Source organism: Rhinolophus sinicus, chromosome 14, assembly GCF_057876585.1.
Source record: "Rhinolophus sinicus isolate RSI-liver-muscle chromosome 14, RSI-T2T, whole genome shotgun sequence".
In the NCBI taxonomy this organism is placed as follows: Eukaryota; Metazoa; Chordata; class Mammalia; order Chiroptera; family Rhinolophidae; genus Rhinolophus; species Rhinolophus sinicus.
In genome coordinates this window covers 118,211,330-118,229,455 of record NC_142514.1, presented here as the reverse complement: position 1 = coordinate 118,229,455, position 18,126 = coordinate 118,211,330, and the positions used below count along the sequence as shown (strand labels likewise).

The window sequence follows — 18,126 nt, the reverse complement described above, 5'->3', positions numbered from 1 at the left end:
TAGAAAGGAAACTAGGGGCTAGACTTTCACAGTCCTCACCTATAAAGATAATGTAATATCAGGTCATTTTGTCAACTTTTAGATGTTAGATGTGTGATGTGGCCCAGAGACCTTAGCTTTTACTTTGTAGACTGTAAGTTAAATCAAAAGTGAAAACATGAACTAGTTTTCAAATTGCTGGTTAAGTAGTAATGGTGTTATTATAGAAGTAGGAAAGAACTTCTGAAAGCATGGATTGACTGTGTGCATTAAACATGCCCTCCATAATCTTTTAGAATAGTTAATTGTTTCGTACATTTCCTATAAAATGGACATGAGTCCCTTGCAAAGGAATGTAACAAATTATTTGTCCCTTTGTTTTTTGTCTCAGCTCACTCTGAGGTCACTGCCACATTTCTGTCAGTAAGAGTGGGTTTCTACTGCAGGGATTTTCAAAGAGGAGACCAAATTTGAAAAGATTCCTTAAGGAAGGGTAGCTGAGGCATTCATCTTTTAGGATTATAATATTTTTGTGGTAGAATTTGTATAAAGCTATCTATCTCTAATGAGGTTCCTAATTGCTTCTTGATAATGTAGAAGAGTGTTTAAATTTTCCCCGAATTTGTGTTAAATTGTTAATAGTGATCACTGAGTGAGGAGAAACATGAGCTCATTTTAACTCAACTAGGTACAAGGCACTATGTTAGTGTTGGTTCTGTTATTACATATTTGGCCAATTTTAACTCTTTGGGCATCAATCTCCTTACTTCTAAAAGGGACAATATTAGGTATAATTACCTCAGTGTTGCCCTGTAGCTCTAGATGATTTTGGATCTAGTTTAACCTTGTCTGGTGAAAAATGGATTCAACTTGTAGATACGCCATGAAATAGTCCCAAATCAAGACATATACATTTTTTGTGTATACATTTACTTTATAATTAGATGACATTGACTGTCATAAATGGAGGGCACCACTCAGGTTCATTCAGACACAAAAAATCCTTTCTTTCACCCTAGAAAGTGGTTGCTTTAATCTGGTAAGCTCTTGGCGATGCAGAGTCCTAGATAAAAACTATGAGTATTTCAGTTTGATAGGAAGTTCTTGGCAGTTAATACCAAAGGGTTTTTCCATAGTTTTTGTTGTTGTTGCTTTTTGGTTTGTGCAGCAGTTGAGTTCAACTGGGGGGCAGAACTTCCCTTCAGCTCCCAGTGGATTTCGCCATTCTTTGCAGTGACAGTGTCTTTAAAAACCTCAAGAGGTAACAACTGTTTAATGAACAGTCATGGCGTGTAGTGCAAATGTGAAGTTTATTTATAACATAATTTGCATTCCTTTGTCATTATCACATTCTGTATTTCTATGACAGCTAATCGAATAAAATCTAAATTCCATACTATGTTTTTCAAGGCCTTTGGACTCTGTTTGCATCTGTATTGCCTTCATTATGTTTTAGTCATGCCAGCCTTCTTTTCCTTCCATCGACGTGTCAGACGTGCTTCTGTGTTAGGATGTTTGCATTTGCTGTTCTCTGTGCCTGAAACCCTTTTAGATCTTTGACTGGAGGTTGGGGTGGTGGTGAGGCATTCTTGTAATTCATGACTCAGTTCCAAGGTACCTTTTCAGTGAGCCCTTTGCTTACTACCCAGTTTAAATTAGTATCCCAGCTGCCATCATTTTTTTTTTTGTTTTGTTTTTTTGTCACATCAGCTTGTTTTGTTTTCTTTATGGCTCTTATCATTATCTGGTATTATCTTGTTTATTTTTTGCTTATTTGGCGGTCTTTCTGAATTCTAATAGTGCCATCAAAGCAGAGCCTTTGGATTCCACAACACATATTTGCTTGAAAACCATTTGAGTTACAGGCATTAAGTCATGAATTACAGCCTCATGGCTGAAGTATTGTAAACCAAATCGTTGGGAACTTCTAGGTTTGGTTTATAAGCAATTCAAAATTGTGATTAATTTTAAATTTTCACCTGAAAAATTTTGAGGAACAGTCTATGTATCCTTCATTGAGTATGTATCTGTTAATCCTACGTTCACTATCTATGGATGTAAACCAAGAATGAAAGTATTATTACCATATTATCTAGATATGAACCTGGACTGCAATCAAGTTGTCATTAGTTTAGACAAGAACCTAGCCACATTTTGCCACATATGTAGATATAGTAGGCAACTATTTTTTCACCAACCAATTCTCTCTCACTGGACCATTCATGGCACTGAAACCCCCTGCTGTTTTGGATTGTCATACTGTTTTATGTACCCCAAGGGCAGATAGCTTTCAGATTGTACAGAACAGGTTAGTACTTGTTAGTAAATCACATTTACTAGTTGTTAGGAAGCATGGAGAAAGGTCTTCATGAAAGAAACCATAAAAGTAATATCGTAGGACAAAGACAGTGGTAATGGTTGGAAATATTTAGGATTCGTGGTCCCTGGGATCATAGTCTTTGGTGAGGGCATTAACGGTAATGGGAGAGAAATGGGGATGGTAGTGTGTGGCCTGAAGAAACACAGTCAGAAAAGAAAAAGGCCAAACAAAGGCTTTAGGGTAACTGCCGAGGTAGAAGTTTCTGAAAACAAATTTTATCCACTTTACAATTTGACCTAGGCTTGCCCTTGTTTTCGCCTTTTGGCCCACGTGCTCTAGTTGTAACCCAGTAATGTAATTTAGTACCTTAGTAATGTAGATAGTATGCTCCCTGTGTAGTAAGCTCAAGGGCCATGAGAAGTTGTGTTTCTGATGCCTCATTCTTTGAAGAGTGTTTATAAGCCTAATTGAAGTCTTGGCACAGGGTCGCAAGGCATCTTCCAGTGATAAGACCGCAGCCTGTTGCTTATTCATCCCTAATAAATATCTAGGGGTAAGTTGTTTTGCCAAATAGCACTTAGCTTGCCTGTTTTCCCTACCCTATCCCCAGTGCTTATTCAAGATTCATTTCAAAAATGATAACTAGAGTTGATAAAGAATCATAATAAGTTCCAGAAATTAACCTCATCCATTCACCTTTTAAAAGTAGAAATGAAAATTGAGTGACGTAATTAACCTTTTCTTTGCACGTATAGGGAAAAGCTATAACCTGGCATGCCCAAGTAGAAGGTGGTCTACATTCATTATGTGTTAAAATTCTCACTTTCCCCCAAAGAGACAAAAGTTGGGGGGAGTCTTAATATTGAAATCCATACACGTCGGTTTTTCTCTTCCGTAGTGGTTTCAGAACACTTCACACTCAACTAGCACATAAATGAATGGACTACTGTTTGAGACTGAAACTGGTATATGAATAGGAAAATGACATTTAGTTTGTATGACTGCAAAGTCCACCATTGTCCATTTTATTTCAATTTGATTTGGGCATTTTTAATTCTCTAACGTCTCTTCCAACTCCTTCCCCAACTTGTCCCCCACCCCTTCTTCCAGCCAATGGACTTGGGTCCAGAATTTTTTTTTGCCCTGTAACTGTTTGCCTCAGATACTGCTCTAAGCCCTGGGGGGATACACAAATGAAAGCTGGAGGCATTGGTGTTTCCTCAGGAATACCCATCATTTGGTTAGAAAGACAGAGGGGCACACTGTGGCCACAGAGTTTTGTAATCTGCTATGATAATGGTGTGATCATAATCGTGTCGGAGTTGGAATAAGGCCCTTTAAAACTTGCACTGGGAATATTAGGGAAAGGGACACTTGGGCTGAGGTTTAAAGGATAGATAAGTAAGAGATATTTAGATGGGGAATGAAACACGTGAGCCAGGTAAGGGAAGCTATGAGAATGGTCACAGTGTGATCTAGGGCTTGTAAGTCATGTTATATAGGGAAAGAGAAGACTTCTCATATGGGCGAGGCAGAAGAAATGGTTAGTGGGAGGTAGGGAAGGGCCCCTTCATGAAGGATCTTGGGATACTGGGCTCAGGAAAGGCCTTTTATATTGACGGTTGTGGAGAGATGATAAAAGCTGGGAAGTGACCTAATCTTTTTTTGGAGAGACTATTCTGCTAGCGGTATGAAAAATTAAATATGGATGGTTGCGAAACTGGGTGCTGAGAGATGTATAAGGTAGATGTTTTAATGTTGGGGAGATGTGATAGGATGCATGGTAAGGCTGTGGGGGAGCTCATGAATTGGTTTGTGGGAGATGAAGAAGAGACCCTAGTCTAGGATGATAGGCAGTTGGCTAAATTTGGTGTCATTCACTGAGAGGAGACAAATCGAGAGATTGGAGCAGGCTGGGACTTGTCTTGAAGGTGTGTGTTTGAGGTGCCTGTGGGAATGGCACAGACACTTGGCTTACTTATAGGGAGTTTGGCAGAAATGTCTGGGCTGGAGGTACTGTTTGTAAGCCATCACTTCACCTAATATTTGAAGCATGAAACTACATTAGGTTACCCATGGATGGGGTGTAGAGTTTTATCTTGAGAAGTAAGTTAGTTGACGCTGCCTTTGCCTCTTTGACTCTGCAAGCGGATTCTCAAAAGCAGATTAGCTCAAAAGGCCATTGGGTAGCGTTGAGATAAGAAGTAGGGTTGTGCCAGCAGCAAGTCTTCCTAATTGTGTAAACTGGGCATCTGTACATCTGCGGAGCTAACTTTTCTTTTCCACTGAATAGAGTATCTCTAAATTTTTTAAGAGGAAGAAAAAAAAAGAGAGAGAGAAAAGAGATTGTTTCTCCGTACCTTTTTGTAACTATATAGGATGACTGAGGTGTCCCATAGCAAAACATTACTGTTTGGTATTATGTCAGATTGTTCACATCGTCATAGATGAGCCAAAGTTGGAGTGTCTCAGGCTGTCTGCTGCTGTCAGGAGCAAAGTAGTTTCCAAGCTTTATTTTCCGGGGAAGAATCTTAAACATCCTTTTAGCCAGTTCTATGAACTGAAAGTAATTCAAGCCATGGCATGAGGGTAAGACCAGAAGAGGTCAGATATTAATGATTTATTAAATGATTGTGTTTTCTGTTGGGACATACTTTTCATAGATAAGGATAAGTGTACTATTTTTTATGTTGTTTGTCATGTGTTGTAAAGAGAATTTCTCTAGTATTGACATATCACTCATATTTCACATGATATAAATCCTCATACAAAGGGATGAAAGAGGTTCTTTACTTCACTGGGTAAGAAAAGTTTTTGACAGCTGTATAGAGTGGAAAACTGGCCCACAGTTTATGAGCAGACCTGGCTTTGGAAAAGACCAGGGACAAGAGTTATAACATACGGAACTTATTTGGGAAGTATTTCTTAGCTATGACTAAGAGCCTGCACTCAAATGCCTGGGAAAGTTTAAAAGAAAATCTTTGCAAAATAAATCATATCTTTGTTTGCTAAATTGTAGGAATTAGCTAACTTTTGGGTACCCATGGACTTCTGTAATTCTGTGTTAAAGCTCAGAAGTTTTCTCTTTTAATTAATTTTTCCAGGTTTTATTCTTAACAACACTATGATTCAATTTGTTGGTTTATTCAGTTAAGGGATTATTTATTTCAAAAGATTATTTTCTCTTCCCATAGTTCCCAGAGGTCCTTAAAATATTCACATTAAGCAGTCACTACATAGGTAGTTTATAGGGAAGATACAGTGTGTGTGTGTGTGTGTGTGTGTGTGTGTGTGTGTGTGTGTGTGTGAGAGAGAGAGAGAGAGAGAGAGAGAGAGAGAGAGAGAGAGAGCGCTCTTCCGGTACTGTTTTTTTAAACTGTACAAGTTCCAGTTACATTGCTTCCTGTGTTTATTTATAACAAGATAGTATGTGACATAAACAGCTCAAGTAAGTGTTGTACCAGGGCAAGAACTAGGAAAAAAAGTACTACTATGGTTATGTTTTAGAAAGAATACCTCTTTTTCTCTCATTTCCCAAACTTTAATTGGGTAGAATTATTTGGGTGAAATGCTCCTATTTTAAGATAATAATTACAGTAATCTCTTCCCAGTCTTCTCTGTGTCTGTGCCGATTTTTACTTCACCATTACATTATTACAACTAAGCATTTTATAAGTCAAGAAAAATCATTATTATTCAACTCAGCTTGACTTTTTATCACACACACAAACATGGCATCAGCACAATAGTTAAACTGGAGATGCAATAAAAAGTGCATATCACTTTCCAAAAGAGATTTGTAATACGGAAAATAATGTCTTCATTTCAAGGTTTAGAAATTAGGGGAAAAAAATTACATCACTGTAACTACAGCTTTTTTTTTGCTTTGACATTTGTTTTAATGATAGCTATACTCACATTTCATATAACTTTATTTGGGTGCAAAATAAGTCTGGTTTTGGTCCTGCAGTGTATCTTTATTATCCAAGAGTGGTGTAATATGGTATAGTAGAGTGGTTAGGAATGCAGACTCCAGAGTCAGGCTGCCTGAGTTCATGTGACTCTCCCATCTGTTAACTCTTTGTGGTCTTGGGCAAATTAGTTAGCCTCTTTGGCTCTCCCTTCCTTATCTGAAAAATAGGAATACTAATAATAGTACCTTTTTCATACAGCTGTTGTAAGTATTGCAGAAGAACTCTATTGGCCCATAGTAAGTGTTCAGCAATATTGTAGAATTCATTTTCCCACTTACCTGATGGGACTGACCCTTGTTTCCTTTTCTCCTCCATGATTTCAGGCCTGTTACTCTATAACTTATTCTCCTACCCCCAACCCCTTTCCTGGTTTCCACCTAAAATCTAACAAAGCCATATGATTTTTTCTTTTTTTGAGTTTTCAGCTCAGCACAGTAGTGAAATGAACCTTAAAAAGAAAGGAGTAGGGAGAATTTGGAAGCTGATAAAAGTATATCTTCCTTTTGAGGGGTTACTGCTCTTTCCATTTTAATGGTCATTCATATGATATTGGTCAGTCCTCTGTGAAGTTTTGACTTGAAGTACAGTAGTGTATACATATTTTTCGGAAACCAATTTATAAGTAAAGAACCTTGTGTGACTATAAGACAGAAGTAATTGTAAATTGATTATTTTTTTTGTGACTGCCTTTTTTTCTAAAGACAATATCAGTCAATTTGGCTTCAGCTTGCTACCTAGATAGATTGCTACCTATATTATACCACATGTATCGGAGTACATATTATAGGAAAACTTTCCTTATTTTCAAAAATACTTAGTTTCCTATAGGTAGGTTGCCATCCTCAGTAATAAGAGGAACAGTATTTGCTATAGTGAGTCATACATACAGGTACCAATTATAGGTATCAGAAATAACTTTATTCATCAGTTTTAGCCATGGTATGTTGTTTCCACGATGGCAAGGCACTTTGTTAGGCAATGACTATTAAAAAAATCAATAAGACATTATCTCCACCTTTGTAGGCCTGGGAGGATCGATAGATAAATAACAGGCAGCACGACTACTATCGCTCTTGTTAACAAGAGATGTTTATAGCCAACATTCTGTGGTCGTTCCTTTAATAGCAAGATTCAGCTTCTGAATTCTCAACCCAGCACCACGGAAACCTGCTATCATTCAGCTAGACTTGTGAAGCTAAAACTATTTGGCATCCGTACTGTACTAGAAGTTTGTTCAAGGTGTTGCTGTAGGAGCCCAGAAAGCCAACAGTCTTGCTTTGTGTGAAAATAAGTTCCAGTGTAAAGAAGTAGAAAGGAGTTAATTAATCTTTTGGGTATTGGGAAAGATACACTAAATTAGAAATGTTATAAGCCCACAGATACTTGTTTAATAGAGATGTATTAATAACTAGATAAAAGAAATCTTGTATAGTTAGCACTCTGTCATTGTTTGTAGTTTAATATTGGTATCTTCCAAACACATGTGGAGCTTCAAGCAGTGATACGCTGGTAAAATGTTCATTGCCAGCAAGCACTCCGCGTTGGGGTGGTGGTGGTGTGTCCGTCTCTCTGTCGCTGATTTGTAATGCTTGCTCATTTCTGTAAATACGACCACCTTACCTGATTTCTATCCAAGGCCACTGAATTCGGGGTGGGAAAAGTGTGCCCAGTGGTTTCCAGCTTCTACGAGCCTGCTCCAGCACACCACTGCCCCCTAACTTGTCTTTGTAACCGTTCTTAGTCACTCTTTGTATTAGGTGCATCTCTACTTTGTTTTTACACGCATCTCTGTCCTGCATAATTTCTCCTCCTCTCTCCTCTCCCCTCTTTCTCTTTCCTTCCATCCTGTCGCCGTTATTGTAAAACTTCAATTAGCAATTTAAGAAATTGAATACATATTGGGATATCTTAAATCTTTCTTAAGGCTTTAACAGTCTGCATTACATAAATATTGAACAATTATGATTAAAATACATTAACATTCAGCTACTAAAATGTAATGGCTGTAAATTGACTGACTCTGGGAATTTAATGAATTTTCATTTCTTTTATAAACTTTGCCAAGACTATTAGATGTTTGCTTAAATTCACAAATGAAGAATTTAAAACAGATGAGTGATTTTAATTTCTCTCTCCAAAGATATTCTTTGTACTGAATACCAAGAAGGGTAGAAGAATATTAGCAAGAAGAAATAGCATTAAACGGCAGGGGGAGATAAACACTGAATTACATAGATTATCAATTTGTTGAGGCTCCTCCTCCTCCTCCCCTCCACCTCTCACATTAAAGCCACTTTGATCCCTCTAAGCTAAGAGATAGAACCTGGAAAAAAAATCTTCTTGAGGCCATAATTGACTCAGCTCAGGATATAGAGTGTTTCTGATTTTTGAGGTGGGGCAGAGAGAGAGGAGGTATGTATTCATCACTATGAAGACATTGATATATACATGGTCAGCTGTGTTATGGGAAAATCTTTGGCCATCTCCTATAGTGTTAACAAACATGAGAGCATCATTGGAACCTAATAGCACTGCCACCAGACGTACACAAATTCAGCAGATTTGGGATTTCCTGAGAATGTCCAAAGGTAGAGGACTGGCCGAAGTAACCTTACCAGTATCTTTACAAAATGCAGGGGTGATTAATTGATCTGTTGAAACAACTGAGGTTGTAGCATTTATTATATCTTTTGGAGCCTGTGCTCTCAAAGGTATATTTAAATTCAACATCTTTGCATGACCTCTGAGGTAATGCAGCCATATATTCTATAAAAGTGCTTTGCTAAATGTATACTTTTTGGTCAAAATTGATAGAAAATAATTTATTACAGGAATGTATGTGCAGGATGTTGGGAGTAACTTAAGTAGCTTTTAAGGTGTCAAATCTAATTTGACCTTTATAAATTGTTATTTATAGCTGAAAAGCAGTTTGACCGTTTTTTTTCTGCTGACATTTTTTAAGCCTTTATTATTTTAGAGTATAAATGAATAAGTAATAGTCAGGATGGCAATAAGACACAAGTTTGTGAGTTGGTAATATATTATGATTATAGCTGGTGTTTACAAATGTTTTCAACAATGCTTGAATGCTTTAAAAATATTCTCAGTTTAACTTCCCATTAGAGATTGCTGGGTAGGAAGGAATAAAGCAAAAGTAGTTTTAAGAACAACAAATAAGCTAAGATAAATAACTTACCTTTCTGGTTCAAATAACGGTATTCAGAGAATTTCATTTGGTGCAACCTAGAGTTTTGACATCATGTGTTCATAGCGGATTATAGGAAATTTTGCAGTGTACCCCCTCCTCTACTTTCTCAGCCAGATTCTGTGAAAGTCAATTCCCCCATGGATGAATGCTTTTCTACTCCCTCATCTTATGAGTAAAGATGGTTTTATTACAAAAATAGCAAAGTTTAATTAGAGTTATGTTAAGACACATTAGCTCTAGAAGCAGAAGACTGCTTGCTGTTGGCCCTGGTAACCACTCTGTTCCATTTAAGACGCCTTCACAGCTGGTGAGATTTCACTCTCTTACACTGTATATAACTCTAGTAGCAACTTTTAGGTCATTTAAAAAAATGTATATGCATTACAGTTGGCCTGATCAAAAGAATGAATTTAATAGGAGGCCAGTATAACTTTATATGAATAAACTCTTGTGATCATTATACAGAAAATATAAAATTTAATCTTTATAAATATGCTATGAAGTAAAGGCATATTATCATCTGCATTATACAGAAGGGAAAACTGAAACTTGGTGAGGTTGTGTAACTTAACCATTGCCCAGTTGTCAGGGTATAAACCAAGAATTAAATATAAACAGGTGTACTCTCCTGGAGAGTGTACTACCTCTACTTATCTTCTGAAATAGAAGAAGGGATTCATATAGCACCATTCTTCAAACACTTACATTTATTTTCTCTGTATATTCTTACAAGAAAAGTATTACTAGTGGTTATGGTGAATAAAAGATGAAAGTAATACTAAATTTAAGTAAGGGTTGGATCTGAACAGTTGAGGTCCAGTGGGGTGGGGTTCATAATGGAACACCAGCTTAGTAAGTAGAATTAAAACACTCAATATGAAGGTAGCAAGTGACATTCAAGTAGAAATTAAATGGCTTACTGTGGTACCCAGATAACCTTACACAGCTCTTTTTTTTTAGTAAAGATATAGTTTTTAGAGTAATTTGCTCATATTAAAGGATATAAAAATAAAATACACTTAGTCTTTGACTTCATTATGTGAATGACTTTATTACATGAAGGTTTTGGTCCTGTGTGCATCTCCACAGCTTATGTGAGTTTTTGCTTTTGAGTTCTAGTTTAGAAGAACTGGGTTTACTGACCTAGAGATAAACTGTCTAGTGCATAACAGTGGTGAGTGAACTTGACCAGTATCCAGGAGTGAGCCTCAGGTGAGCCCTAGACCGCTCGGTAGAGCTTCATCTTGGGAAGCTATTTGGGAGGGAGGAACAGGACTGGGGTTGGAACAAGGCACAGGAGAGATTACTTGCCTGTCATCCCCAAATTAGGACTCTGATCCGATTTTCCCAGCCATGAAAACAGAAAATCATCTGTTTTTACCTCAGAGACTGTTTATAGATATCTTGTGCATTGATTATGTTCAATCCACTCATTACTATATATCTTTGGGATCTTTCCACTTTGTGTGGATGAGCTACATAGGCATTTCAACAAGAAATTATTTTCGCAATGAGCTACGCCATCTGAGTTTTATTTCTGTAAATTGTGTGGTCTGTTGTAGCCTTCTCAAACAGTTGCTTTAGATAGCACTGCAGAATATCATTAAGTCTTCTCTTCAAAATTGAGTCTTTTAGTGCTTTGAAAGGTTGAGGGAGAGAATTGTAATCTTACATCCTGGTGCTGTTGAGTAAGTTGCAGGATAATGGGACACTGTAATCATTGATCAGTGATGAGCTGTAACTGGCACCAACATTGGAACCAACACATGGAAAGGGGAGAGATTTGAAAATGTAAGAATTACCTTTTAGAATTCTTTTAGTCCATTGCTACTCACTTTGTTGGACAAACACATTGTTGTTAGGTTCTCAGCAGTGAAAGCAAGCATTGAAAATTCCTATAAGATAGTGTTTTAAAATCCGTGGTGTATAGAAAATTATAATTCATATATACTTAGAGGGAAAAACAAACAAACAAACCCCAAACATGTTCGGAGACTCATTCCTCTAACCACATACAAACATTTCTAGCCATTATTGTTGAGTGACTTACGAGCACTCCCTTGTGGTTGTTTATTAGAACCACTTGAAATTGCAAAAGAAAAGTGACAGGAAACATAATTGTCTGTCTTAATGTAACACACCCACAGTTAAAGTGTGTCTACCAGGTAACACAGTCTTGTAAACCACTATCCAATATTAGATTTGATTCTTTGCTGGAAAAAAAATAAGTGAAATAGCTGGTAATTATTTTTGGATTTTAAAATAGACCAATATCTATAAGAATAAGTTGTTTGAGCCTAAGGTTTAGGTTATGGTTAAGAATTATAAAACAGTTTATAAGTAATTGTGCCTTAATTACTGAAATAAGACCTTTTCAAGAACATTCATGGTTGATATCTAGGGAGAGTAATACTAAAATTGCTTTTGTATATTTCCTAAACCCTTAGTAAGGTCATGCAAAGTTACACATTCCACAAATATTGCGGGATCTTGAATCTCCTGAACTGAGGGACCGGCTTCTCCCCCTCCTCACCCCAGCATTACTTTCTGGAAGGAGTTTCATCAAGCCTCTTGCATAAATCTGGGGAGAAAGAGTTCCATATGAGCCAAAATTGCATTTTTCTAGAATTTTTTTTAAACCTTGTAAAAGTTGAGTCACCAGAGTTGCACCCTAATTCACATTTTTTAATTGTTTTCCACCATTTTGTATATCCTTTTTCTTTATTATGCAGTAGCAACAGTAACCCATTTAAACTTATCAAAATTTTAAATACCTTCTTTACTTCTTTACACTTGGATTACTTCAAAATTGAAGAATTTCATAATATGACTGATTGACCAGTGTGTGGGGGTGAAAGGCATGTGTTCCCTGGGGGATATACAAATATGAGGGTCAGAAGCAGCCACATGGTGTTGCACATCAACTTTGTGCCCTTTGAGTGCTGGCATTTCCATTTTGATGTCTTGAATTTAGATTCACATATTGTGAACAGCAGCCCTTTGACTGCACACAAACGGAATGTTGTATTTCAGATGTAAACCCATACATATGTTATAATGTTTTATGGCAAAATTAGGTTCCTGGTTATCTACTATTATAGATGGGTACTCTGGGTAGGTACTGTTCTGTCCAATGACTTTGGATTTCATTTTCTACCTTTGAGTAACCAAATTCTAAGACTGCTTACAATAATTCTGAACACAGCAGTAGGTTATTGTGAATTCTGTGAAGAGGCAGATATTTATTGAATGTCTGCCATATGCCAAATCTAAGCTTGTTATTTATAAAAGACGTGTATTTCTCCTTTAATTTTTATAAAATCCTTAAGAGGTATAGGGATGAAGATAACTGAGTTTTATCCGTTTTGTTGCCAAGATTCAAATGGAACTGGAGCTAACTTGAACACTCACATTCTTAATACATTCCAGATGATTTTTAGATTTAGAAAGTCATTACTCATATAAAATTGACTTTAATCTCAATATTGCGAAGAGCTTTGCATAGTACTTGGAACAATGTAAACCTTCAATAAATCTTATGTATTGTTATCTGTCACTCTTGGATGTTTTTCTCCCCCTTGCTCATTTTTTCTGTTTATTACCTCTAGAAAATTATTATTATTATTATTATTATTATTATTGAATTCTTTCAGTTTCATGTTAATATAATAAGAGGAGGGAGAAGAAAGCAAAAATCGAACAAATACAAAAACAAAAGAGAAAATGAAGAAATAGAGCTAGGAAATAATACTTGTTTTTAATGATCACATTTGACCTATCTCCTCAGGTTTTGTTTTATTCCCAGGTCATATTTAGATAACAGCAACATAAGGGTTTTGACAAAAATGTAAACTATTGCATGTGAATGTGGGTACCAGTGTCTTAATATATGGATCCATGTATCCATTCCTTTTCCTAATCCTTTCCCATCCCAATAAAAAACATTTCATTCCTATTAATTAATTCTGCCCTTTTGAGGTGGGATATTCTGCCAGAGTAGTTCTTTGAGCCTTCCCATGGCATCAAACGCAATAGTTCCAACGTGAAATTGTCTTACATCCTTCTTCACCAAACATACTCCCTACCGTATTTTTTACCCTAGTTCTTAATGTGATGCCTCAGTGCCAGTGCCTGAGGCAGAAACCTTATGTCACTTTCGATTCCTCTCCTTCTGGGTCCTTTTTTATGTTCTCCCAAAAAACTGTCTCTTCAGTTCCCTGCTACCCATCTGCCAATTCTTCTGGCATATTTTGTCGTCATGTCTTCATTTTCAAAATATCCCACATATTATACTGCCTTCCTAGAACAAGTTTTTGTAACATTAAAAAGACTCCTCTGTTTCGAAGCCAACAGTCATTCTATGTTCGGGCTGCTTTGCCTAGATTATGTGTATAATTCAGCTTTTCCTTACTTATTCCACTTGAGTTTCCTACTAATACTGTATACTCTTTTCTCCAATTAGATAATGTTCATATTAGTTAATAATGATAATAATAATAATAATAATAGTAATATATTGTTCTATGGAGTCTCTGTGCCAGAACTGTCCGTCATGCTTCACATTCATTCTGCTAATCCCATTTTTAAAAAGTTAAATGAGGACCTGTAACATGATCAGTATAGTTGCAGTCGTGATTGATTCTCAATGAGAGGATTTCTGCGCTCCACTCCCCTTTCTCATGTTCCATGCTCAGTTCTACCCTCTGCTACCCTCTTGCCTTTAGCCATGGTATTCCCTTTTCTGAGAATATCTTTTCTCTTCGGTGTATCCAATTCATCTCCACTACCCAAATACTACCTCAACTCATTTAGTTCTCATGGAGCTTTCCCGTTGTTAAAATCCTAATGTGTTTGTAAGGAGTTTGGCATAGTTTATCATGTAACTTCTCAATGTAATCAGTTTTGTCTTTTCACTTTTTCCAACATTTTTACTGGTGCTTTATGAGTTTCAAATATTTGTTGAATAAACACATTTCCCCCCTTCCCAATTAGATATTAAATTTCTGGAAGGTGATAGCCCATGCCTTAATTTTTCCCCTTCCCCACAGATCTCAGCAGTGTGCTTGGCACGTGTATTAATACCTAGTAATTACACGTGGCAGAGTTAAGAGCGTCTCTCTTGGGGGACTTTCATGGGAAAATCCCTCCTCGTAATGTGCATGTAGATGCACTTCAACCAAAGAGCAACACAGTAGATTCAGACATATTATAGAAATGTATTAAGTAGGTAAACACAGATTGAGATCCATTATCTATGTTTATTTGGAGATATGAACAACTATAGATTTTGGGCACTTACTGTATGTAAGGCACTGAGCTAAGTGTTTTATTCATTATCTTAGTTCTTAGAACCAAGTTGTTGGGTAGATGATGTAGCTGATGCTCAGCATGGTTAAAGAGCAGCTTGTACGCCACAGAACACTGTTTCAACCCAGGTCTTTTTTATTTTAAATGTGTGTACTTAAGCGCTATACTGCGCACCATCTTATTAAGCCTCATTGTTGGGGTTTTCACCACTGGAGAACTCTCCCTGTTTAAGTTCACTAACTTTAAATACATTAGATCATACTTGTTTCCAGCATAAACATTCAGTAAATGTTAGCCTTTATTTTTGCTATTTTTCCAAATTACACTGAAGTGTTCCTGACACGGTCTTTCCTCTTATGTAAATTTAACTTGAAAGGCAGCATCAGCTATTTATTATATCTGTAAAATCTGGATATTTATGTGTGTGGTTATGTGTTTTCGGGCTTTCGTGAGGGCAAAGACGATTTAGAGAGTGAGCATGAAAAGTGAGCTATTTTGCTACTGTTTCCAATCATCTCTGTAGTAAAAGGCCTGCACAGTGTATCTAGAGGGATGCCTGTCCAGGCTCACAAATGGGAACAAGGTGATGGATGTCATAGGTATCAAGACCTCTCAGTGTCTTGGAAAGAATCGTGAATATGGATCTACTTTGTAGGTTTTCACAACACAGGATTTTACGTCCTGTTTTTAAGATCCATCATCTCCTTTTTCTGCTAATTGGAGAATGACTGAATCATGGAAGGCATTAACACTCTAGTTTTTTATTTTTACGTATGGAATTCAAGAAATGGAACTTGACTAGAAAATAACTAGTGAAAATAAGTGAAAGTAAAACCCTTTATTAAAATTTTGATGTAGTTTCAGACTTACAGAAAACTTACAAGAATAATATAAGGAACTCCTATATAGACCATTTAACCTCTTTTAAAATAGAGTAATATATTTTAAACATAGGTTTTCCTTCATTTTAGCATTTGCTAATTATATATGATCACGCTAACACAATGGTAGAATCAATTACAAATTTTTTTAACTGGGCCTACTTTTATCCCTCAAGCTTTATTGAGATATAATTCACATATGATGTTGTGTAAGTTTAAGGTGTACGACATGTTGATTTAATACATTATGTATTGCAAAACGATTACCCCCATGGCATTGGCTAATACCTCCATCCTGTCACATAATTACCACTTATTTTTGTGGTGAGAAAATTTAAGATCCTATGTTTAATTTTAATGCTTTCTAAAGGATTTTTTAAATCAAGATTTCCTTCCAGCATAATGTTACCCTTAGCAATGTCTGTCCCCTTGCATGCAGTCCCTGGCCCCGTACTTAGAACCCTCTTAAATATTTTTACAGATGCTTAGTAAAAGATTCATGTGTTTTAAAATTTTAAGTAAATCCCAGTTTGGAGTTGGGCTGAAATACTATTCATTGAAAAGAAATCAGATACTATTTTAGTAGGTCTGGAAATATGAGAACATTAAGGCAAATCCCAAATGTAAGGGTTCTAATTAAATAGGGGAAAAAATGAGCCTGATTTTACTTTGCAGCTGTAGAATTGCAACATTCTAGTGGCAAAATGGAAGAGCTTTTATATAGTTCTATTTTAAAATGATGCTTGAACTAACTACATTAAAACAGTGTAATTGAACGTATTTGTAAATTTAATATCCGATATGCTATTTCTTAGTTATATCTTTGAATATTTAAATTTCTTATTCTAACTAAGATCTTACCACGTGTACATGTTTTCAGATTATTCACACTTAGGATCAAGTGACATAATTTGTGAGAACAACTTAATTATAAAGTAGAAAAAGACTGTACAAAATGCGAGATATTTTTATTTCATTTATAGAAGCAAACAAGAGAACAAAAGCTGTTTCCTTTTTTCAATATTTGCGTGAAATTATGCAGAATATAATGTATTTCCATTTTTCATTTCAGATTCAAAACGCTAACGATGTGTTAATTGCACCACTTGAGAAATTTCGAAAAGAACAGATAGGTGCAGCAAAAGTAAGTGTTACATTTTATTATTCTCTAGGTATTCTCTTGATAATTAAAGATGACATAATTTTAGATGTTAACATTTTTGAAATTAGAATGACCTTTTAAAAAATTCTGCACGTCATTTTTAACTTTTGCACAGAGCCTATTACAAAGACTGGAATTCTTTTAAACATAAAATAATTTATACTTCTACTGAATAGAGAAAAAGTCACCATGTTATAAGTGAGCTCCTCCTATCCCAACAATTGTAGGAAGTTAACTATTTTAAAGGGTGTGAAATTATGGTAAAATTATGAGCTTTGTTCCTAATACCTATAAAATAAAAATAAGGCACAGGGTATATTGAAGGTTTAGGTAGTAATTAGAACTTTTATTATTTTTTGCATTTTTACGTTATTAATAAAAACTTGTTTGTGGAAAAACCTTACAGAATGTTTGTCAAGACTTTGCATTAATATTTGATTACGTACCAATTAAAATTTCCCTGAGCCTAATATTTTCTGAAATTTACTTGCATCCTCTTTCTTAGTACTGCCTTTTAACTACCTGCACAACATTATGTAAGCACATAAAATTTAGGATTTCCAAATCAAAAATCATCTTCCATCCGTTCTGTTTTGGTTTTCCATTTAGTCAATGGCATACCCCACCCCTGTTCGAGTGGTGTTACCCATCATTCTGCAGAATTATTTTTCCTCCTTTCCTCCTTCTCTGATGTCTGAAATACTGAAAATAGTTTACTACTTGGTCTCCACACTCTCATCCTAATCCCAAAACTGTTCACACAGTTTTCCCGTCTTTGATTGTCATCAGTGGCAAAAGCTTCATTGGTTCTCCTTGGGAGAGACAGTGTAATCCTGATGATGAAAGCTTTCCACCATGTGGCCATTTCCTACATTTCAATGTACCTCCCTCATCAGGCACAATTGTCTGCTCATCAGACTCTGTATATACCCTGACTCTATCCATGGCGTGGCCCAGACTTTTCCCTCCCTCTAGAATATTTCTTACCCTTCACTTGTTGAAGTCTTGTTCGGTCTCCATGGCGTATATCCCACCAAAAAGAAACCTTCCTTATATAGGCCTTTCCTCATACATTTGTTCCCTCTCCAGAATTGATTTTTTTTTTCTTCTCTCAAAATCAAGTCGTCCTTATGCTTATTTCCTGTACAAAGCTATCACACTCTGCTTTGAATTAATTTTGTGTACATTTCTTCATAAATATGAGCAATTATTTAGAGACTAAGCCAGGATCATCTTTGTGTTAATTAATTCAGCAAATATTTATCAGTGTCACGACGGCCTACTTGTGGCAATCG

At 36.1% G+C, this 18,126-nt stretch overlaps 1 protein-coding gene across 1 annotated transcript in view; it reads left to right on the top strand.

The window, feature by feature from the left end:
- Window positions 1-18,126, top strand: part of ARHGAP42 (Rho GTPase activating protein 42) — a 253,545-nt gene that overhangs the window by 132,002 nt on the left and 103,417 nt on the right. Inside the window, exon 4 of the mRNA XM_019741698.3 lies at window positions 16,742-16,813. Coding sequence (XP_019597257.1) covers window positions 16,742-16,813 — 72 coding nt within the window. The remainder of the gene's footprint in view (window positions 1-16,741; window positions 16,814-18,126) is intronic.